This window comes from Lissotriton vulgaris, chromosome 8 (genome assembly GCF_964263255.1).
Source record: "Lissotriton vulgaris chromosome 8, aLisVul1.2, whole genome shotgun sequence".
Lineage (NCBI taxonomy): Eukaryota > Metazoa > Chordata > Amphibia > Caudata > Salamandridae > Lissotriton > Lissotriton vulgaris.
In genome coordinates, this window is record NC_141696.1 from 1281984935 (window position 1) to 1282007977 (window position 23043).

The following is a 23043-nucleotide window of genomic DNA, read 5'->3' on the forward strand; positions in this document are numbered from 1 at the left end:
CACTGACGTTAGGGCCTTAGGCCCAGATGTAGGTAATAGCAAATTACCGAATGGTAAATACCGAATTTTACCGATTCTGTATTTACTATTTGGTAATTGCTATGTAGGTAAAATATTCGGTAAAAATACCGAATCGGTAAGATTCGGTATTTACCGATTCGGTAAATACCGAATCGGTATTTGCTATTGAATCCTATGGGCCATGAAGCCCATAGGATTCAATAGCAAATACCGATTCGGTATTTACCGATTCGGTAAAAATACCGAATTGCAAAGGGGGACAGGGTGTCACTTTGACACCCTGTTGCACCCCTGTAACTGGCTTGTGCGCCATGTGGCACACATACATGCCCTTAGTGCATGTCTGTGAGCCACATGGCACAGATGTACATGCACAAGTGTACAAGTACACAAGAATTCGTTATTTACCATGCAATTGTATTGCATGGTAAATACCGAATCCTGAAAGCCCTGTAGCAGTGTTAAAAGTGCTACCTACATAGAAAAATACAGATTCGGTAATTTTACCGATCGGTATATTTAGCGAATCGGTAAAATTACCGAATCTGTGGGGCAGATGCATCAAAGGGTTTTGCCCATTCTGTGTCTATGGGAAAATGTGTTCATGCATATGGCCCTGTATGTTTTCAGAGCCCCTACATACCAATGTCAAAATACCGGTCGGAAACGGCCGAAAATCAGTATTTTCGGCCGATTCCGACCGGTATTTTGACACCTACATCTGTTCAGTTAAAGGGCAGGCACCTCACACATACATTTTAAAAAATAGCTGAAGCAGAAAAGGTCTTTAATTAAAAATATGAAGCAGCTCGGTGAGAAGTCCCATTTCTCTCAGCTTCACGCTCAGAATCATAACTTGACATGCAAGGCTCCGAGTAAAGAGGCGAACTTCTACTCACAGGATAAGTGCTGCTCTTTCAAAGTACTTAATGGCCTTTTCACAGAACTGCGTGTCGATGTAATAGGCTCCCAGCCACTCAATGACCTCAATGTTCGAGGGGAAATAGCGATACGACTGGCAAAGTATGAAAGGAAGAGAGAAATCATTTTAGCAATAAACAACATTTCGATTCGAGCAGCAAACAAGCTTAAATGAGTCAAAAACACCCACACCCACGCCCCCCTCCCTTAGGCCTAATACCTATATGCCAACTTTGTTTTATAGAAACCATAGTTGGATGGTAACTTGCAATGTTTCAAATCAAACATTATATCCCTCAGGTATTGTTTATGAAAAAAAGGATCAATTTACTTAGGTCCTCATAACAAAGGGGCAGCAAAATTCCGGCCCCTGTGTAAACCCTTTAATGTTATTAGTATTATAGTATACTATTTGTATGATAAATTATGCAGAGTTTGTCACTGGATGTTATAAAGTCCACAGCTCCCTTTAACTGTCAACAGGTCAAGCCTGTGTAATTTGCAGGGGGAATGGCCTGTAATTACCTGCACATGTGGGTTTGGGGCGTTAAGCGCACACAACTTAGCATATTATCCCCCATCCTTGTGGTATTTCTCTCACTCAATAAATTAAGACCCCTGCAGTGCCGGATTTTCCTGATAGAGATAAATATCGCCCTCCAGGGCCTCAATGGTAAAAGTGAACAAGTTACTTACCTTCAGTAACTCCTCTTCAGGAAGAGACACTATCTAGCTGCAGGTTCCTTAGTTCCCCAGGCACCAGACTGGATCCAGAAACTTGTGACGAACAGTATCCCTGTAGCCCAGTAGTGCTGTTGTATTGGATTTCTGTGGCGTCATTTGCCGCGACGGAAATTACATGTGCACTGCCAATATAGACGTAAACCCGGCGCACTGACCTCAGTTTCTTTTCGCCACTTTCCATGCCAGAAGGGCAGAACCACGAGGAACATTGGCCACAGGTGTGCGGAGCTAGGGCTCTTAAAAGGGTTAACCCGTTACACTATAATCCATTCACAGAACCCCATGAAGAGTTGATTGACCACCCAGAACCCACAAGTACGATCAAGGTAGAACAACTGCGTAATTTCTGGGCCCAGTGGGTGGAGTCTCTCCTCTTCTTTAGAGGGATGAGGTGGAGCATGAAAGGTAGTCGAAGTAATGGATGGGCCTACCTGAAAAAGAGTTATCGCCTTTGGTATGAAGGATGCTCGAGTGTGGAGGACCAGTTTGTCTGGGTAGAAGTTCAGGTATGGAGAATTTACTGTCAGTGCCTGTACCTCACTGTCCCTTCTGGCAGATGTCATTACCCAGTGGCGGCCGGTAGGTGTTGGAGGGAGGCGGTACGCGACACACACACAACACACACACGACACACGCGATACACACACACACACACACACACACACCCATACACACACACACACACACATCTGCCTCGGACGTTCCCGTAGGCTTGGCACCTAAGGTCAGCCAATGAGGGAAGGCAGCAAGGCAGCAGTCCCAAAGTCATCACAAAGTGGGATGGGTCAGTGAGACTGCTGACATCACCCCACTCTGTGATGAAGTGTCACTGTTTGCCACTCGACCCTGGGCACTTCAGGGCTCTAAACTGAAGCACCCAGGTGCGAGGCAATCAGTGAAGCTACCCCTCGTCACTGATGAGAGGGCCTCAGGGACCTTTGCTGAGCTGTGGAGGTCACGCCCACAGGAGCTGTGACTTCCTCAGCCCAGCAAAGTTCAGCCCAGGCAGTTAGGAGCCTGCGCTAAATACTCATGTCTGACTCCTGGCTGCCTGACCTGAAAGTGGACACTGTTCACGAAGGTCAAAAGGTGGCACTTGGAAGGTCGTTTTGATGGTGAAAAGTCTCAGTGGGCAGTTGTGGAGTCGCTCAAAGGGAGCACACATCAGAACGTAAGAACCAGATTTAGGTCCCACTGGGGAATACTAAAAGGCGCTGTTGGGAACATATGCTGTAGACTTTTCAGGAACCTATTTACAATAGGGGATTTGAAAATGGATGGCTGGTCTGGCAACTGCAGAAATGCCGAAATGGCAAATAGATAAACCTTTCAAAATGCCCTACTAGCCAAGGAAAGTAGGACCAGAAGAAAAGAGGTGTAGACTGAGGATCAACGTGTTTATCTGTACACCATGCCACAAAATTACTCCAAAAACAGGAGTATACTGTCTTGGTGGAGGGAAACCTGGCTGCCAACATAAAATTGCAGACTTTGGGCGGAAGGTCGAAAGCTGTCAACTGCTGCCATTCAATCTTCATGCATGAAGGTGAAGCGTTTTCAGGCTTGAGTGAAGAACCCTGCACTGTCGAGGAAAGAGAAGATTCTCTCGAAGAGGCAGCCTAATTGGAAGACGTGGAGTTGTCTGAAAACACCTGTACCAGCTTTTTCCTGATTGAAGGAAGAAAAGCTTTCAATGCCAAACAAATCTCCAGAAGCTCCAACAGTTTGATGTGGAGCCTGGATTCCACCTGAGATCAGAGGCCTCGGCTTTCCACCCCTCCCAGACGGCTGCCCCATCTCAGGAGGAAGCATCTGTCACTACAGTCAGCTCTGCTTGGGGAAGGGAGAGGGGCCTACCACTGACCCAAGCCACCACTACAGGTCTTTTGCAATTACCTCTGAGATCTCAACCATGTCAGAGAGATTCCCCTGATGCTGTGCCCACTGAAACTTAAGGTCTTACTGCAGAGCATGCATATGTCAACAGGCATGAGTCGCAAGCAGGATGCAGGAGACCATGAGGCCCAGTAGCTAAGTGTCAGTCTTACCGAAATCCAGGATAAAGGCTGAAACGTCTATATCATAGCCTGAATACCATGGACTTGCTGGTCGGGAAGTTAGGCTGGAAAATGCAATGTATCCAAAACAGCTCAAATGAAATGGAGCATCTGAGGGGGAGTCAGGTGTGACTTCAGCACGTTGACAGTGAACCCCAGTGAGTGCAGGAGGTTTGCTGTAGTCTGGAGGTGGGAGACGACTCCCTGTGTTGAGCCCGTCTTCAACAACCAGTCATCGAGGTGGGGGAAGACTGGAACTCATGACCTCCGCAGATGAGCTGCAACCACCGCCATCACATTGGTGAACACCTGAGGGGCACTGGTAAGGCCAAAGAGGAGCATTGCAAACTGAAAGCTCTCTTGGCCCACCGTGAACCACAGGTAACGTCTGTGGACAGGCAGGACCGGGATGTGAAAAGATGCGTCCTGTAAGTCCAATGCTGCTATCCTTTTAATATAGGATGGAGACCTCCGTCCTTCTTGTGCACCAGAAACTAGCGCGAACAGCAACCACGACCTACCTCTGATGTTGGCACCCTCTCTATGGCTCCACTGGCCAAGAGAGCCAACACTTCCCGACAGAGAAAGGAAAGTTGGTCCTCCATCAGCCTGTCGCAAATGAGTGGCATGTGTGGAGGGATGGTCATAAAGGGGAGGTAGTAGCGCCTATGGACGATCCGCAAAACCCAATGGTCGGACGTTATTGACCTCCAGTGGTGCAGGTGATGGTGGATCCTGTCCCCCCCAATGGATGCCCATGATGGTCACAGGGCAAACAAAAGGGGCTTGGAGGCTGTGGCTGCTGGGGGGGGTGGTGGACTGGCCCGACCTCTGGCTACCTGTCCAAAGTGGTCTATGGGAACCGCGTCCTCCGCCACAAAAAGGTTGGCCAACCTGCTGGTCGTGGTGGCTGTGAGGGTTGAGACATGGTTGAAAGCCCCTTCTGTGGCCACGAAAGGAGAGGAAGGCAGACTGGGGTTGGCAAGGGGCCATGGAAAGGCCCAAGGACTTGCCCGTAGCCCTGCTGTCCTTAAAGCGATCCAGCGCAGAGTCCGCCTTCCCTCCAAACAAATGGGAGCCATCAAGCATGTCCAGGAGCGAGGCCTGGACATCCCCCCAAAAAAACAGTGGTTCTCATCCAGGCGTGGCACCTAAGGGCCACGATGATGATATTGCTCTGCCCAGTGAGTCAGTCATGTTCTGCCCACATCATATGGCAAACTTGGCTGCATTTATCCCATCAGCAATTGCTGGAGAGAGTAAGGCTTGGGCCTCCTCCTAGACCGTAGGCAGCACATGCGCAACTGAGTCACAGATCAAATGGGAGTATCAGCCCAAGAGGCCTGCGTTGTTTACCGACCGCAGTGCTAGGCTGGCAGAAGAGAACAACCTCTTCCTGAAGGTGTCCAGTCTCTTGGATTCCCTATACGATGACCAGGGTTGACTATGGAGTTGAGAGCTTGGTCCGCCAAGCTCTCTGGGGTGGGGTACTGGGTGAGGAAATTGGGTTCACCTGGGTCAGGGCGATTATGGAGGGAAACTGTCCTGTGCTCAGGAGCCCCTGTGCAGGGCTTGGACATGGCCCCAAGCAGCATGTCGATGAGAGCTTCATTGAAAGGGAGAAGTGGTTCAGATGTGGTGACTTCTGGTTGAAACACCTCCGTCAAGACATTCGTCTTGATCACAACTGAGGGCAATTGGCGGTCTAAGACCTCAGCTGCCCTACTCAACACCATAGCGAACGAGGCAACCTCCTCCATAGCCATGGTAACGGAAAAGACCAGGTCAGTGTGTGGTGAGGTGTCAAGTCCATTGGCATCCACCAGATCCTCATACCAAGTGTCCACAGGGTCCTCAGACGCCTCCATTCCTCACCCAATCCAGGCCGGTCATAAGAGTAAGGCACCTACTGCGACATGGGTGGTCTGCCCCTAGTCAGCGCCGGAACCGCCTTCGGATGGTGCCTGTCCTGCTCCCTGTTCGGAATGATAATGATGAGGGAGGCAGCAGCTATTGGGGTTGGCACTGGAGCGGGTGCCGGGGAAGGTCTAGGTCGCTCGACCAGTGCCACTCTGGATCAGTCAATGGAACCTGGGGGCAGAAATTCAGTAGCGGTCCCCATGGCCTCAGAACATTCCTTTAGTTGGGCAGGGGTCACTCCGGCTCCCGAAAATTGAGGAAGGTGTGAAGGAGGACCAGACGCAGATTCCACAACAGAGCTAGCCCTCGAGTGCCGACGCCCCCGCATCTCATTCAAAGACCTGCGCGGCGAAGTCAAAGACCTCTTTGACTTCTTCTTTTTCTTATGGGACTTACTCGATCTTTCAGGTGACTTTGAATGGGACGACGATCGCCAGCAGCAGCTCCACAAACTATCTCAGGAACTTCTTTGCAACCGAGATCTGTCGCAGATTAATTCGGCATCGGGCAGCGAGGAGCTTGAGGAACTGATTCCTTTGCGCCTTTGGATGCATGGCGGCAGCAATCCTCGCAAGTCTTAACATCGTGATCACACTCCAGACACCAAAAGTAAACCAAGCGTGGCTCCGTCACCAACCGCATGTTTTGAAACTTATCTCTTTGGTGGACATCTTCACACCAGAAGAAAAAATCTCGAAAAAATATTTGACAAAAGGGCGAAGAAGGTCAGTTGAATAGTGACTGGGGGTAGCTCTCTCCAGATCTGCACTGACTGGCATGGAAAGAAAAGAACCAACGTCAGCGCACTGGAGTGACACCTACAGAGGCATCATGCACATCATTTCCGGAATGGACGATGACTCCATGCGGAGCCAAACACCACCGGCTACTGGCGCACTGGGTTACTGCTTGTCAAAACGTTCCAGATCCAGTCTGATGCCTGGAGAATATTCTAAGGTTATCTATGGCTAGAAGAGTCCATCAGATGTTTCTCAAACAGTTAATTTCTTGAAATATCTCTAGTAGAAAGTAACAATTATAGAAGATTTTCACAACTGACACTTTCAAGGATTTATCTAAAATTCCCTGTATTTTTATGGTTCAAAGTCTGTTGCCAGATATAAGCCGAAATGCAATGCAGTGGGATGCTTGTTAGGATGGGTATGTTTCCACATGGTGTAAAGCCGTGTTCCTGTGCTGTGAGTGGTCAACTGAGAATATCTGGTATCCCAGTTTTTTACTTTGGCCCCAGACACATGCTAATTTAGAATGTGTCTCAAGGCCCAGGCCTGTTCTTTGACAGGGATAAGACCCTGCAACTGGAGGGCACACAAAGCACATCCTTATTTGTTTAACAGTGGACTATCATGGTGGTAACATACCATGTTTTAGAAATCAGTCGTTTTTTATCTGCATCACAGGAGTGAAGGCCGACTGGCCCAGTCATGCAAAGGTCCTCTGTTAAACGCTAATCTGTAGCCTAGTGCTACTATAGTGTGTATGTTTGCATGAGTATAGGTGTGTGGCCGGCATGATCCATACATATTGTGCATGAGTGAACTACAGTTATGGAGGATGGTGGGTTCCATTTTGGAAGCCCCTGGGATGTATATGTGTACAAAATGGAGCTGAGTTTTTTCCCCAGATAGTGGAAGTGTATTGCTGACATTTCGGAAGCTGGAGGAGACCTAGATATCACAGTGAAGAATGAGGAGATAGGACTCTCTTTAGAAATTCAATTGGGTCCTTTTGCTACAAGGAGTTGCCTATATGCTTTGTGAGCACATCCAATTGGAAGTTGGTGGAAGTTCTGGGTGGTTTGTTGTCTCCGTTTTAAGAGTGTTATGGGTCCTTGAGAGGAGGACAGCCATTTGTCTCTCTTTATGCTAACAGGTAAGTGTGACTACTGATAGCCAGGTGCAGATGCTCTACAATATTGTAACTCTGTTGTGGGTGCCCCAACCTGACGATGATCCTTCTATGAGGAGCATTACTCTACATGTAGGGAGAGTCTAGAAACAGCCTGAGAATGACACACAAAAGGGGAACTTATTCGAGCTGGTTCTAAAAGCAGAGACAGCATACATATGCCCCATCTTCTGTTGGAAGTGGGAGCTCAATCAATCACGCCCCACTTGTTGACAGAGTTCCAAGTTCCCTTAGACAAAGGAAGGTGGTGCTCCAAAATCATCCAGAGGACTGATGTGCAATCAGAGCTGGTGTCTGCCTGACCGCCAACATCCCAGTGGTTAGAGGACATCACATAGTGTCCGATCTGGAAGGAAAAGCTGAGTACCAGCCATAAGCACCTGGAGGTAACTTGCCTGAAGAGAAGAGTGTGCTAACCATGCAGGAGGTGCTGACCCCCAGAACAAGCAGAGAAGCTGACTTCCACGCATGAGTCCGTCCACCCAGAAAGACTCCAGGGAGAGCATTCGGAATGCTCTCAGATCAGAGCATTGTCTCCTTCCTGCAGGGGCAGAAGCTGCATCACTGTCCTGAAGAGTGCCCAAAGAGGATGATGCCGCTGTAACACCAATGTCTGGTCAAAACCTTGCCACTGTCCTCAAGCGTGCCATAAGTGGGTGGCGCTGCTCTAACCTAGAAGTGTGGCCAAAGCCATTACATTCTCCTGAAGTGGATGACACCACTGTGACCCTGACATGTGGCCAAAGCTGTGGTAGTGTCCTTCAGCAGATGATCTGCTGTGAACCCGGAAGTATGGCCTGGGGCAGACCTAGCCGCCGTGCATCAGGGAGCATGATGTTGATGATGATCAAAAGCTGCAACCTTCTGCCCCCTGCCTGACTCACTCCAGATACCGGACATCTGCGATGCAGGAGCCTGTCAACAGCTTGAGGTAGCCTCCGCAGCTAATATGTTCCAGACCTGAAAACAAGTGTTGCCTCTCTTGCAGCAAGTGCATCTCTCTTTCACAGGAGATGGGGAAGTACACAACATGCATGGCGGGCACTACTGTGGTCTACAGGTAGGGAGGGGGAGAACTGCCCCTGAGACCTCCAATATTAGCCCTTAAGTTAAGTGGAAGGAGAAAATGAAACCTTACAACAGGAGTATCCAGCCCCTGTGAAAAACACCTGCATTTTATAGTGTTTATCATTTTGTTTAATGTGTATTACTTTCTTCTCACAAAATACAAGCACTGAGTTGGACAGTAGGTTTTTGCACTATTGGGTGATTGCTGAGTTCTCAGCTCGTTTCAGCCCCGCGTTGCCTGCCAGGGAAACCTGTAATTGCTTGCCAACAATATCACTGAGAGTCAAGAGCTGAAGGGGTTGCACTTGGCCCAGTTTACAGAGCCATTGTAGGATGGACCCTAGACATAAGAGGCAAATGTCCCCACCACCACAGCGAAGCCCAGTAGCCCCTGCTTACCCCATGACCCCCCCTGCTAGCTGGCTGTTTGAGGTCCTACCAAGCCAGTTCCAACTTTAAACAACAGCGCAATCTAGTTGAGGCGCATAACTTGCAGTCGGCTCTCATAAACAACAAGGGAGAGGAAAAAAAGAGAAAACCTAAGGTTGAAATGGAGAAGTCAACATTAGCTTACCAGGAACAAGAGGAAACGAGTAGGGAAAGACAAAGAATGGGCCTAAGAGGCGAGAATGAAGGAGGAGAAAATGCAGGAAAACAAAAACGGATACAGAACTAGAGAGGGAGAACATAGTTTCATAGAAAGAAAAGCTCTGGGTGATCAGAGGAGACAGCTATATCTGGGAAAAGCGATTCTACTTCCAAATCTTCTATTTCCTACCAAGGTTCCATAAGCCTGCGTGCACATGTATGTGGAGGGACAAGATATTTGGAAGTTTTGAGACTGCTTGTAAGACGCAGGCTGAGAAAGATGTGTATATGGCAGCCACTTTCATGAGTTGCTTGCTCATGCAAGGTACATCATTGGAAGAATGCCGGTGACTCAGAAGATGTTTTATGAGCGGATGAAAGAGCTCAGACTAGAGGGTTTAGCTGGAGCCAGTTTAATTCCTTCCATAGGACCATTAGTGGTGTAAGGCAAAATTAAGGGGTTCTCCTGCAGAACGGCCTTAATAGGGACCCCATGAACGGTTGGGCCCCACCTAAGCTCGGAGTGACTTTCCCGTGCGTCTAATTATTTCAAATTCCAAGCCACTGCGTGCTTTCTGCAAGGCATGCAATGGCATGGCTTAGAGGTTAAGGGGCCCCCCTCTAAAACAAGAAACCCTTGGGGACTCCAGCACTGTGGGGGCTGCACGGACCTCTGTTATGCCCCTGAGGACCATAGAATACCTCCCATGGGATACTTAGCTACAGTACAGAAAACATAATTGCATGGAATTGCACTTAAATATGGCATGAAAGTAGAGCTTTATTCGAAGAAACCCTTTTGTTTGGTTTGTAAATCCATTCTGTCGTTTGCGAGAAGTTAGCATTTCAAATGTGTTCCAGTCTGTGCATGCAGAGGATAAATGTTAAAGGCATCAGGACCATTAATTTGTGGACTTCCACAAACCTGTTTTTCCTGCAACCCCGAAATTAAAAAAAATACTCAAACCTGATTGGTCGAAGGAGCTTTTTCTCCTGCCATTCCTTTTGGTTTCACAAACCCAAATATAGTTTTGTGGATCTAAGGGAGTCAGGTTGGCTGGAAAAATTGCTATTAAAGGACGCAAGGGACTCAGTCCCTGTATCCTGAAAAGAAAAAAGTGATAGCGCACATAAGGGGCCACGGTTAGTATAATCTAACTACAGGCCCATGTGGCCCTCTCCCTAGGTTTAAAAAAATAACAAACAGGCCAATTTTGCTGTAGGATTTGTAGTTTTCAGGGTGGGAACTGAAATCTAAAAAAAAAACTGGCTTGGGGCACGTGAAGCCAGTTCAAGCAAGGGATCGTGAACCCACGTCAAGCTTCAAGGACCTATGTTGGCCCTTTCGGTGGTTCAGTGAATCTGAAAGTGGGGTTTCAGACCCTACAAAAAGCCTACCATGGGTCCACAAGCCAGTGATGGTTCGCAAATCCCATGGCAGGATGCATGTACCATTTAAAAAAACTGAAGACCTCGCCCAGGGCAGGTTAGGCATAATGGATCACCTTTGGAATCATGCAATTTGCCAGGCTCCTTAGAGGAGTAGGTTTAGGACATTTCTTCTTGTGCTCCTGTGCCAAAAGACTTCAGGGGGGCCAACATGATTAATAATCTCAAAAAAGTCAGTATGAACGAAAAAACAATTCACTTAAATACACCAAGTGCAACACCTCCGTTCTTTTATTTCTTGTGAAGCAAAATGAAATCAGAAAAAAAAATTCTGTAAAAGTAACCAATGCATTTGGTGCCCAATTGAAGAAAATACATTGAGAGGGTTTGCAATGGTGGAGCAAAAACCACATGCCATGGAGCGGGGATTTAAAAAGCGAACATCAACTGAGCTCTCAAAGATGATCAGCAAAAACTCTCAATGATGATCAGTCTTTCACTGTAATTAATGGCATTATTTTGCACTTTATTACTTTACACTGCCAAAGTGAGCTGAAGGAACCATAAGAATGCACTTTTCTATATAAAGCATCACTAATAAGTTATAAACAAACAATACTACTGATTTAACATTCATGTAAGGTAAGATGCAAATTGATTTACCACTGCACCCTCTCCCCCAGTCAAATAGGAAACATTTCAAAGCAAAATCATGAGTGTATATGCACAATTTTACAAGCAATAATTGTAAGAGTGATTTATCAAACCTTTTACATTATTTTGAAAAATAGTTACACGTTTCAGGCCAATAGTAACCCTAGGTACATATACATGTAGTGGTCAACATACCTTTTTAATGTGTCGTGTAATGTGCATAATAGTGTATAACGTGGTCACAGTTTTATGACAAAGAACCGTAAAAGAAGAAAGGTCCTCATTACCTCATAGTAATATTGAAACGCTTGTGATTTATCCCCTTCACTGTCGTAAAGTTCGCCAAGTTTTGCCAGTACGTGGGAATCTGTAGGTACCACACTGATAAGCTGCATGAGCCACTCGATTGCTTGATTTGGATCCTCCAACATTTCATACCTGGGATTGCTCAAATTAAGGATGATTACTTTGGAGTTAGTGAATGTTAATAAAACAAAACATGAATACATAATGCAGTCAGGAACGGACTGATGACTGTTGTTTGCACTGTATACCTACTACTCTGTTGAACATGCATAGCTGTGCAAGAGCGGTTTGGATTCTGTGGTGGGTCTTGATGGTCTACTGGAGAAACCTCTCTAACCGTCCTTCCTACGGGTGCTTATACCAAAGCGGGTTAGGTGACCAGAGTATTGTAGTGATGAATGGTGACTGAAAGGTTCCCACTCTAGTGTCCCAAAGGGTCATTCTGAACTAGAACCACTAGTGTCACAAGCATGGTGATCGGATGGCCTGGATCAGGTAATGGAGGAAATCAAGAAGGGTGCAAGGACTTTTAGTGTTAATACAAAAGGTCCTTTTGCCGATTTTTTGCCTCCTCCTTTCTGCAACAGGGAACAGGGCCAATTTTAAAACGGCTGGCAGAAATGTGCCGCCCATGGTGCATCTTGGTCATGGCATAGTAAGAAAGATTCTGATATGCATCAGAAAAATAGATAGGGGTGGTGAGGAGGTTGTCACTTAAGAGGGGCACTGCCAATACCTCATAGAAATGTTTATGCCAATTTGAGAGTCAGAAACAAGGATATTCTGCCTGGAGTTGATTGCTGCATGTCCTGTCCCTCAGAGTGCAAAGAACAAGCAACGCCAAGGTAGTGTATAAAGAGACCAGTAAAGGAACACTCAATTACTTTCTATACATTTCTGAAAAGAATAACATTTCTTTCCCATACCGGAAATAAACTCCTATTTGTAAAAGTAATACAAATGGTTGGACAGCACCAGTGACACTTCATCCAGTTCAAGGTGTTATAGCAAGTTTAGCACATGATCTGAATTATGCTGGCCTTTTCTACAACTCCATGATATCAATTTACCGGGCAATATCCTTTAATATGGAACCGTAATCAGGCTGTGCCTTGACCACGCCAGCAATAGACAAACATACATGTTGTTACCACCAGTCGCAGCCAGTATGACTCGCGGGTGGAAGGGAGGGAGGGTCGGGGGTGGGACGTGCGGGGAGGGGGTTGCGTGTGGAGTGGGGGGGAGGGTTAATTAAAAAAACTTAAGTTAACTTACCTTTGCGTTTGCCGGCCCATCCCGCGTCGTCCATCTGAACAGGAAGCAGCCACAGGTATCCTCCCTTCCCTCCCCTAAGCCAATCATGCTATAATGACAGTGTTGTGATTGGCTGGGACGCAGACCCCACAGGCGTCTATGGGGATGCCATTTTCTCTATGTAGGCTACATGCAGCCTACAGAGAGAAAATGAAGAGTGCGTATGACTGGTTTGGTCGGCCCTGGGGCCCACCAAACAGTCAGCGCACTCAGAATGGGCAAGCCACTCCTCCCCTGGACTCCTGCAGGACTGAAAACCAGGCATCCCCTTCTGCTTTCTCACAGTGGGAGAAGCAGAAACATAAAATGGTATTCAAATTCTGCTTCTCACACTCTGAGAAAGCAGTGGGGCGACGCTCCTTCGCCCACATGGAGGAGCCACCCCTAGTTACCAAGCATTTGTGTAGCACGCAAGTTGTTACAACGACTTGTTAAGAGGGGGCACAGTGGTGGTGTAATGTTGGATTTAAAGTCCAATACCTTCCCTACTCTTGTGTAGACTGGAGTTGGAATGGTAAATAATACTAATCCAAAGTCCAGCACCCCTCTAAGGCAAGGTGTTGTAACGACTTGGTACAAAAGGAACGTGTCATAACGACACGTTCGCTCTAATGCCGGCGGTGAAAAGGCATGCGTGCTAAACGCATGCATGAATCCATCAGAAAATCCAACTTACCACCACATCTGCTATCAGAAAAAGGTTAATTAACTTTTCTACATCGGACAGCTTCATGCAATACGAAATGTGGCCTCTAACTCTCACAAAACGATGCTTATTTGTAAATCCTTAATAGAACTTAGATGCACACACTGATATAATTACAATATCTGAAGAATCTTGGGGCCAAATGTACAAGGAATTTTTGTAGTCGCAAACACTCGCAATAGGAGACTGTGACCGTAAAAATGCATTTTACTACGTAATAAACCCAGGAGTCAATATTGAATTTTTACTCATATAATGGGTTTGGATATGGATTAGGAATCGCAAGTGTTGTAGGTGTTTCTTTCAAATAGAGATTTTTATCCATATGGATCAATGATTTAGGATCGAAACAATGGTCGTACTCACTGAAATGTTACTGACCCCATCCCCAGGTTTGGGTGGCAACCCATTCACAAAAGGGAAAGGGTCAAATTGTGATCCCTTCCCCTTTGCGAATGTTAAAAAGAAGTTCGTGGGGAGTAGGCTGATGTTGACGGAACCATATCCAACTCTCATATAAACATTTAAAAAAAGGAAACTTTTATTTTTAAACAGTTTTTTTTTCCTTTAAGGAAAATGGGCTGCTTTAAAAAAGAAATACTGGTCGCAAATTGAAAGGAGTATATTGTGTGCAGTAAATAGTACGTCTATCCCCTATATCACAGTGCCTTTCTTTGCCAGGCAATAAATCTTCCTTGAGACTTTTGAGAAGGATACAAATTGGCTATTTGATAAAGAACCTGAGCACTATTTCTTAGTATTGCATGAAGTTTAAGAAAACAGTCCAGTGAGTCCTCCAGACGGCTTAATTTCTTGTAGGTCAAACCTAAAAGAAAGAGACAGTGTAAGTAAAATAATACAAAGAGCACCAACACATAAAAAAGGTAAGTGCGCTTCATATTTTTTAATCAAACCTCTATTTAGATTTAATGCATCTTTTTTGATTTTCACAAGAGCAATACTGTAACTGGAAATGGCATAGTGTATTTAAAACGGGTGTACAAAATTAAACTTTACTACTTCAAAGTGTGCAAAATTGCCAATTTCCACCAACTTCGCTAGCGAGTTTTAACAACTCAGCACAACTTCAACTACAGAAATTTCACACAAAAACAACTTTTTAGGTTGAGCCTAGCGCAGCGTGCATTCGCTGCTTTGCGAGACTTTATTTAGGGGCTTTGAAAATCTCACCACACGCTCGCACACGCTCGTGCGTGTGCTTTTGGTTTTGTCCCAGGCTATTGGCCTTTGCGTGCGTCTTTTTAACAAAGACAGCAGACAATTGGCCAAAGGCGTCTTTTTGTCCCACCTTTTTGTCCCAATGTTCTTGCCCACGGCCTAATGCTTGTGGTTACGCGCAGCAGCATATGTTTCCAATTATCGTGCCCAGACGCGGCTGCGATAATTGGAAACATATGCTGCTGCTCGCAACCGCGCCCGCACACCAGCAGCTCCCGCATCTCGTTTCATTCCGCTGAAGAATGTCTCTGGGAAAGACAATGACCCCCTCTTCTTCGGCCATTCAGATTAGCCGGTAAGGTCTCCTTTGTACTTCTGTTCTTTCCACCGTCTCCACACATGGGGTACGGAACAGAATAATCAAACGGGCCACGGACTACTCTCCACATCTGATGGCATACAGTGGTCTGGATCCTCCTCTGCCATATTGAAGTGGTGCTTGTTTAATGTAAGGAAGTCGGGTTTTCTAGTTAAAAGAATATGTGTAATAAAAATGTGTAAGTAGATGTTTTTGTAAATATGCATATGTTTATAAATTAGTAGTAAAATGCGTTTCGACAAATATATGCTTAAAAGTAAAAAGTAGGCTTTACTATTCGCTAGCGCAAGTAAGCTATAACCCGGACTGTCTCATACTTTTGTGTATTAAAATTATAATGAAACATGCTGCTTTTCCCACAGAATTTCTGCTGGTCTCGTAAAATTGCTGTTTTGCTATGGCCGCCGTGCTCTCACAACGATGACCGATCCTCCGTGGGTTCTTTCTATTCCTGCTTTAGTTAATGTTTGACATGTTGCCGATTGCAGAACTCTGCTTTGCGGATTTGAGTCATTGTCTGGCTGCAGTCACCGTTCAAAAAATAAATGGCCCCAGAGTGCGTCAGAATTGATAAACCTGGCTGTGCTGTTTTTTTTTACAAGTCCCAAAAGGGGATCGTGTGACTTGGCGTCAGAGAGGAAAGGCTGGGGCCGACAGAGATAGCGCTGCTTATAGTGAACACGTTACCTGCAGCAAAAGTCACTGTTTGTAAGAGGGAGCGGTATAATTGAGCATGATATTAATGGCACTTCCTATGATACTTCCCCCCCCCCGCTCGCACGCTGTGCTTCTGGTACCCTCTGCTTGCCTGACTCTATGCCACAGCACCCTGCTTGCTCCCTCTTTGCCCCGCTCTCACCCCATGCTTCTGGTGCCCTCTAACTGTCTGGCTCTATGCCACAGGACCCTGCTTGCTCCCTGTCTCTACTCTCTGCCCCGTGCCCCTGCACTCACCCTGTGCTTCTGGTGCCCTCAGCCTGTCGCCTGTTTGGCTCTATGCCACAGCACCCTGCTCCCTATCTCTACTTTCTGCCCCCCTACCTCCCGCTTTCACCAACTGTTTCCAGTAACTTCTACCTGCTTAGCTCTATGCCACAGCACCCTGCCTCTACTCTCTGCGACCCCAACGCTCTCACCCCGTGCTTCTGGTGTCCTCTGCCTGCCTGGCTCTACGCCACAGCACCCGGCTTCCTGTCTCTGGTCCAAATCCCTGCTGCATACCCATGCTATCGGCCCTGTCTGCTGTCTCTACTGTCTGTCCTTCCCTCCTTCCTCCCCGTGCTTCGGTGCACTCTGCCTATCCGGCTCTATGCCACAGCACCCTGTCGCTGTCCCACCCCCTACTGCATTCCCATGGCTAGGGTCCATGTCCCTACTCCCCACCATAGCTAGTATCCTCTATTGCTGCACTCTCCCCCTATCCTTTGCTCTGCCCAATATATCAGCCTTTCTGCCACTGCTCTGTCCCTTCCCTTGTACTCGGTCCTTGCTCCCTGCCCCACTCTATTACTACACATTGGCCATGCTCCCTGCCCCTTCCCTCTACCACTACACTGCCTTATCCTGCCCTTGTCCTGTCCTACGCCCTGTAGCCTGCACTCTGCCATAATCCCTGTTCACCGTCTCTGCCTCTCCCTCACTCTTTCCTTGTGTCACACCACCCCAATTAATATTTCACTATCTACTGTACAATCATTTGCTCCTGGGTTATTTAGAATTCCCGTCCTAATTAGTATGAAACTTGGTAACCTACCCATCATCATTAGGGGCCCGAGTCTGAGTCACAGTTTAGCAGGGTCTAAGCAGACTCACCTCATAGCTGAAAGGGAGAGGAGTTGGCCTAACGGCTAGGGCGGTCAACCTCGAATCTGGGTAACTGAGTTTGAGTCTCGGCAACAACACTAAACATCCTGTGATTCTGGCCAAATCACTTAATCTCCCCGTGCCTAACAAAAAAAAGCATTGGCATAGCCAATAGGTCTCGCCTTTGGGACCTTATATGTGTTTAGCCATGCAACAGTTGATGTTGTTGCCCCAAGGATATTCTGCTGCATAACTAAATACTTATGAGGTCTCAAAGGCGAGACCTATTGGCTATGCCAATGCTTGTTTTCTGGGCAATTCTTCTAGGAAGCAAAATCATGCAGCTTCACAAGCACCCTGTATTTAACAGTAACTCACTCCCATGGGTACCCAAACTATTGCCAAAATGTTTTCTGCACACAGGTGTAACTTACATGTGAGAAAATCTACATGCTGTTTCATAAAGTCAGGATATGTGCAGATATTACTTACAGTTGCTGAAAAATTGTGAACTGTGCTGTATTCTCAGTAGTTGTCAGTGTGAAAACTAGGGTTGGCGGTAGAGTGTTCCCAGGGGACTGTCAAATGAGTGGGGAAAGAACATTTTATAAACACCCACATGGTTATAACTTTGCGGGTAGTCACAAATGTTTGCAATGCTTTTTTCACACTTAAGTGCCCTTTTTGTGCAGTTAAGTGCGACAACCCTCACCCCGATTCTAAAACTATGCATCAGAATGGAAAATGATTTTCCATGAAAAATAAAAAAATAAAAGTAAACAAGTGCCTAGGGCTACTCGTGTAGAATTTGTGCCATAACCTAAATCCAAAGGGTTAGGCAGGTGTGTAATGCAAAATGATGGGAACTGTCTGAGGGTCCCCTAAAATGTCAGTAACAATAATTACAACACAGATGCACACAGGCCTTCACCTAATGAAACCCCCGAAGGGTTTGGGACATTATGCACCACTAGTGAAGTGTAGGTGCCTACTCTATGCACCTATATCTTAACAAAGATGCATATAAGCAGGGTGAAAAAGGTCAATTCCATCCCTGAAGCATGACATCTTTTGCTGAATCTCCACAGTCAAACACATGCAGCAGCACGCACTCCTCCTCAAGTTCATACCAGTCACACCATTCAAAATCCTGTCCACCTTCAACAAATCCTGTTACACCATGTATACCTGCAAAGCAAACATCATTGACTCAAACTAAAACCAATCTCACTAATGCATGAATTGCTTCTTAAGTCACACCAAAGCTCAAACAAGTTATAGTCTTGTTAAAGCTGAAAAAAAATAATGAAGACTGAGAAACCCCTTCCTTCTATACAATCATATCCCCCTTTGTTTGCATTGCTAAGGCATAATAGTTTATGGTGTGTACCAAATTATCTGCAACTTTGCTAGATGAGGCGGGCCATGGCTAGCACGATGGCAGAGCCGGCATAATCTCTTGGAGATTTGCACCCCTCACGAGTATCCTGGATCATTTGTGCTCCATTGCCCTATCTTTGTCCTCCTGAATGGCCAAGCAGACTATGGGGATTCAGCAGTCTGGGCAGACTATGCATGTTTACATCGACATATGCAAAAGGAGTGGGTGAGGCCTGCTTCATACTCAGGACATCCTAAAATGGCAGCAGCCATTGCCCACTGCATGGAGGAGAGTGGCCAAGATCCTAGGTCTGGCCCGCAATACTGGATGGCAGTGAGGTGTTCCAATTGACCTATACTCTAAGGTTCGCTGATTGGGAGGTGGTGCCAGGCGACCTCTGAGCTGAGGAGTGGCTGGTAAGCATCCCCAGATAGGCAGTTTGACGGTTTTGAGGTGGCGTTCTCCTCTGCTGTACCAAGCAGGGCCTATGTGGGCAGCACACTGCTTAGTAGATAGCCAGGGGGACCATGAGCTGTCACAATGCACAGCGGAGACGGCAATCAAGCGCTCTCCCGTGATGGACCTGACCCTTCTAATCATGAATGTGATGGACCTGCAGGCATCCCTACCAGTGCACCTATGCGAATGAAAGTCTTCTGAGCTGCCGGACCCTGTGGTGCCCTTCAGGTACCTGGTACATTTCCACTACCCGGTGCCTTCCAGGTGATGCATCGGCTTCTTGACTGCTGCTGATTAGACATCTGCAGTATGGAGCCCCCCCAGTGTACCGTGCCACCTGCGGTCGGGCTTAACTGCCGCAGTACCTTGAGTTGTGCTTGGTTAAGTGCCACACAGACGAACTCGCTGGAATGCACAGTGGCATAGCAAAGCTGGTTGACCCAATACAGCTATACCAAGAAATGTCACCAAGCTCATGACTGGGGCTGTTCTGCTCGCAGCTCGACCCCAAACGCATGCTTATTGAGCACAAGTAGGCATAGGCTGTCTTCATGGTGAAGTCGAAATTGGGGAGGCCAAATCCGAATCTCCACTACACTACGACTCAGGGACAGACAGGATGATGATCCTTCCTACCACAGTCCCAAGGACCGGGGACCCTGCCGGAGCCATCCATGATGTACCGGTTATTCACAATCACAGAATCGTGCACTGCACGGCAACACAGAGCGGACAAAACTTTGGTTGAGATGAACTTCTTCAGAACTGATCTCAGGAATATATCCGACAGGACTAAGGTAGTGGAAGAAGGGGTAAAGACAATTAAGTCCCAGATGCAAGAGATGCGTAATACTATCATTAAGCTTCAGGATTCCAGACACACACTGGTGGCAAGAGCTGGACATGCAAAGAGAAGGTCTCCTCAGAATAACCTACAAATTTGTGGCTTTTTGAATAGCTGTTGGGCCACACAGAGGAACGTTTTCTCAACAATGTACCCTTGAAATCCCTGAAACTGGGTGCCTCTCAAAAAAAACTCACCATCAAAAGAGTGCCTAGAGTCCTGGCCACCCGATGAGCTGGTGCCCCGCCTCATGTGATTGCCTATTTCTTGAACAATAGGGACAATGATGCCATTTTACAAAGCTTGAGAGGCAACCGATGGACCACTTTGAAGGTCTAGCGATCCTGATCTTTCCTGCACATCAGGTGCAGCGTCCATGAGAATCCTTCAGTGAAGTGAAAAGACATCTTTGTGACCACAACATGAAGTAGGTGCTACTGTTCCTGGCTAACAGAACCGATTCAGGTGGGATATTCTCGATTTTTAAAGCTACAAATCTCTAGATTTTAGCTGTCTTCAGCCTAAAGTCGTCTCTTATTCAAACTTTAGTCAATGGGGGATTTTTTTTCACTGTCTCACTTTTTCCTGTTTTGAAATGTTGGCATGTATGAGAAATTCCACTTATTTCAGTTTAAGGAAACAGCCTGAAACTGGATAGACAGATGTGAAAAGCCTAGTAGAGTGCAGAAGAACGTGGCACTCACAAAAAGCATCCCTCAGTGAGCAAGCCTAGAACGTCTTTACATGACCGAGAGAGAATGACCAAAGCTTCTACATATGGAACAAAACACCCGTGAACAAAGATAGCACACTGTAGAAGCTGGCTTAGGGCATGGTGCACACTTATTTAAGTGAAGCATCTTGCACTTACCGGACAACTCTTATGGTGATGTTAGTGGTGTTAGAAAACCATAGAAAGCTCTCTAAGTGGTAGCTGTAGAGAGCAGCCTTCAGACTTAGTCCAGAAGGAGTGTTAAGCAGCTTGTTTTACCAGAACTAATCATGAAGTGCAGGTTAAAAGAAAAAGAACCACACAGTGTAGTAATAAAAATACGTCTATTTATTACACACACTCACTAACACATTGGTATATCTCATACCCGCAGATATCAACACAATTCACAAAATATTACAAATGTAAACAGGTAAGTAAGCCCAAATACACAGTGGTCTCCAGGGGAAGACCAAACTGTGACCGGAGTTGGGATGTAGACCAGAAGAACCAGAAGAGCACTATCCTCAGCCGCTTGGATTACTGCAATGCTCTCTTGCTGGAATCCCCTGCCTATCTCATTTCCAGACTCCAAAGTGTCCAGGCAGCCACAGCCAAACTGGCACTTTCCCGTGAGCGAAGATCTTCTACCACTCTTGCCCTGGCTGACCTACATTGGCTGCCCATACACCAAAGGATTTGCTTTAAATCCCTATGTATTGTTTTCAGGGCAGCTCACGGGTTAGGTCCCCGACCACTTCAGAACAAATTCAAGTGGTACGAGCCCACCCGGTCTCTCCAATCCTCATCCTTAAACTTCATCAGCATTCCTAGGATCAAGAAAGCCACCTGTGGGGGACGAGCTTTCAGTATAGCTGCAGCCCACCTATGGAATAACCTCCCCATCGATATCAGAAAAAATGATGATCTTCTGACCTTTCGAAAAAAGGTGAAAACTTGGCTCTTTCCAAAAAATCCTCCTAAAATCCACCTCAATAAATAAACCTACTCTGTTCAGCATCTTGTCCACGTCTCCTGTCCCCACAGAGCTCTTAGCTATGTACCTAAGCGCCAGGATGCCCGTAGGGTTACAGAGCGCTCTACAAATGTTATAAATAAATAAATAAATAAGACTAAGGAGAACTGGGGACCCAAGGAACCACCCGAGGTAATTACCCAGAAACCCCACGGAGGATGTGTGCAGAGTGGAAACACAGCCGCGTACTCAATGCAAGTCAATGGGAATCTCGCGGTTTGCAGTTTTTAGGAAGAAGGATCCTTCCCAGTGGATGCTTAAGAAACCCTGTGGAAGACAGAGGTTGGAGAGTCCCGTGCATACCCGAGGAACCAGGATACCTACACCAGGGAAGCGGGGTGCATAGGTGCTAAGAGATGTCGGAAACCGCTGCAGACCACAATGGAAGACTTCAGAAGAGATGCAGCTGGCGAAGAAGGTGAAAGAGTCTGGTGTAATCCAAGGATGGATTCTTGAAGAGAAGTACCTACCAGAAGAGGGGATAGAGTCTACGCAAGTCGGAAGTGACCAGGAGGCAGGAAAGAACAATGACCACAGATGACGGAAGATGCAGGAGTGATGACAGTGACCTTGTTGGTGCAGCTGTGAGGACCAAGTGACACTGTGGAAGACCAGAAGCCGTTCAAGAGTTGTTCCACGTCAGAAATCAAGAACCAGGGGGGTCGGGGTCCAGCGGAAGCATCAACAAGCCTTGGCAGTAGCAACACAGATGGTAAACGGAAAAGGTGCAGCTTTGGGACGAGCAAGGGACTCACCAAGTGCAGGAGAGTCAGAGCAGGCCCCGAGCAAGCAGGGGAGCCCACTGAAGCCAAAGAATACCCTTAAGAGAACACACAGGCCAAAGGCACAGGAGGACCATGAGTAGCTCACCAAAGATGCAGGCCCACAGTGCAGAGGATGCTGTGAGGACGAAGATCTTGGTAGGAATAGATGCTGGAGACTAGAGCTTCTTGTAGCTCGAAGATCTTTGGCGGACAGAGTCAACAAGCAATGGCAAGTCGACGCGGTGCACAGGAGTTCTGTTCCAGTGGTTCAAATGAGGGATACTGGCCTAAAACTTGTTGAGATGACAGGTTAGGCTTCAAGGGAGTTGCAGAACCACCACCTGTGTTGCTGAGTCTTTCGGAATCAATGGAACATCAGGAGCAGCAGACCGGTCAGCTTCATTGCGGTGCCTGCAGATGCAGGGGAGTGACTCCTTTACGCCAAGGGAGATTCCTTCAGGTGTCTTTGATGCCCATAGGCCTGGAGAGGAAACTGGAGGAAGCACAGGAACAGACAACGAAGAAGACTTGCAGAACAACGAGAGCAGGAGCAACAGGAGTCTTCCTTGATGCAAGGTGCTCAGACGGTTGAAGGTGAAGTGGTTTCCAATTTGAATCGTGTCCCACGACGAATCTGAAGGGCAGCCCACAGGTAAGCCCTAAGTACTCTAGGGAAAGGGTTGGGACGATTCAAGGATCCATCCCAGAGGAGGAGCTGGACAGAGGGGAGGATACTCCCATGTCCTTTGTCCAGTTTTGCGCCAGAGCGGGAGCCAAGGGCTCCTTTGAACTGGCTCAAACTGGAGTATGCAAGGAGGGCACAAAATGTGCCCTTTAAAGCAGTCTGGTGGCGCTGGCAAGATCCCACA

The 23043-nt window shown here is 47.0% G+C and overlaps 1 protein-coding gene across 2 annotated transcripts in view; it reads right to left on the bottom strand.

Moving 5' to 3' along the window:
* The window catches only part of IFT88 (intraflagellar transport 88), a 536518-nt gene that overhangs the window by 161531 nt on the left and 351944 nt on the right, over window positions 1-23043 (bottom strand). For both annotated transcript variants that reach the window (XM_086935210.1, XM_086935211.1), the window contains exons 18-20: window positions 14335-14443; window positions 11579-11729; window positions 921-1036 (exon numbers count right to left, since the gene is read on the bottom strand). In XM_086935210.1, coding sequence (XP_086791336.1) covers window positions 921-1036; window positions 11579-11729; window positions 14335-14443 — 376 coding nt within the window. The remainder of the gene's footprint in view (window positions 1-920; window positions 1037-11578; window positions 11730-14334; window positions 14444-23043) is intronic.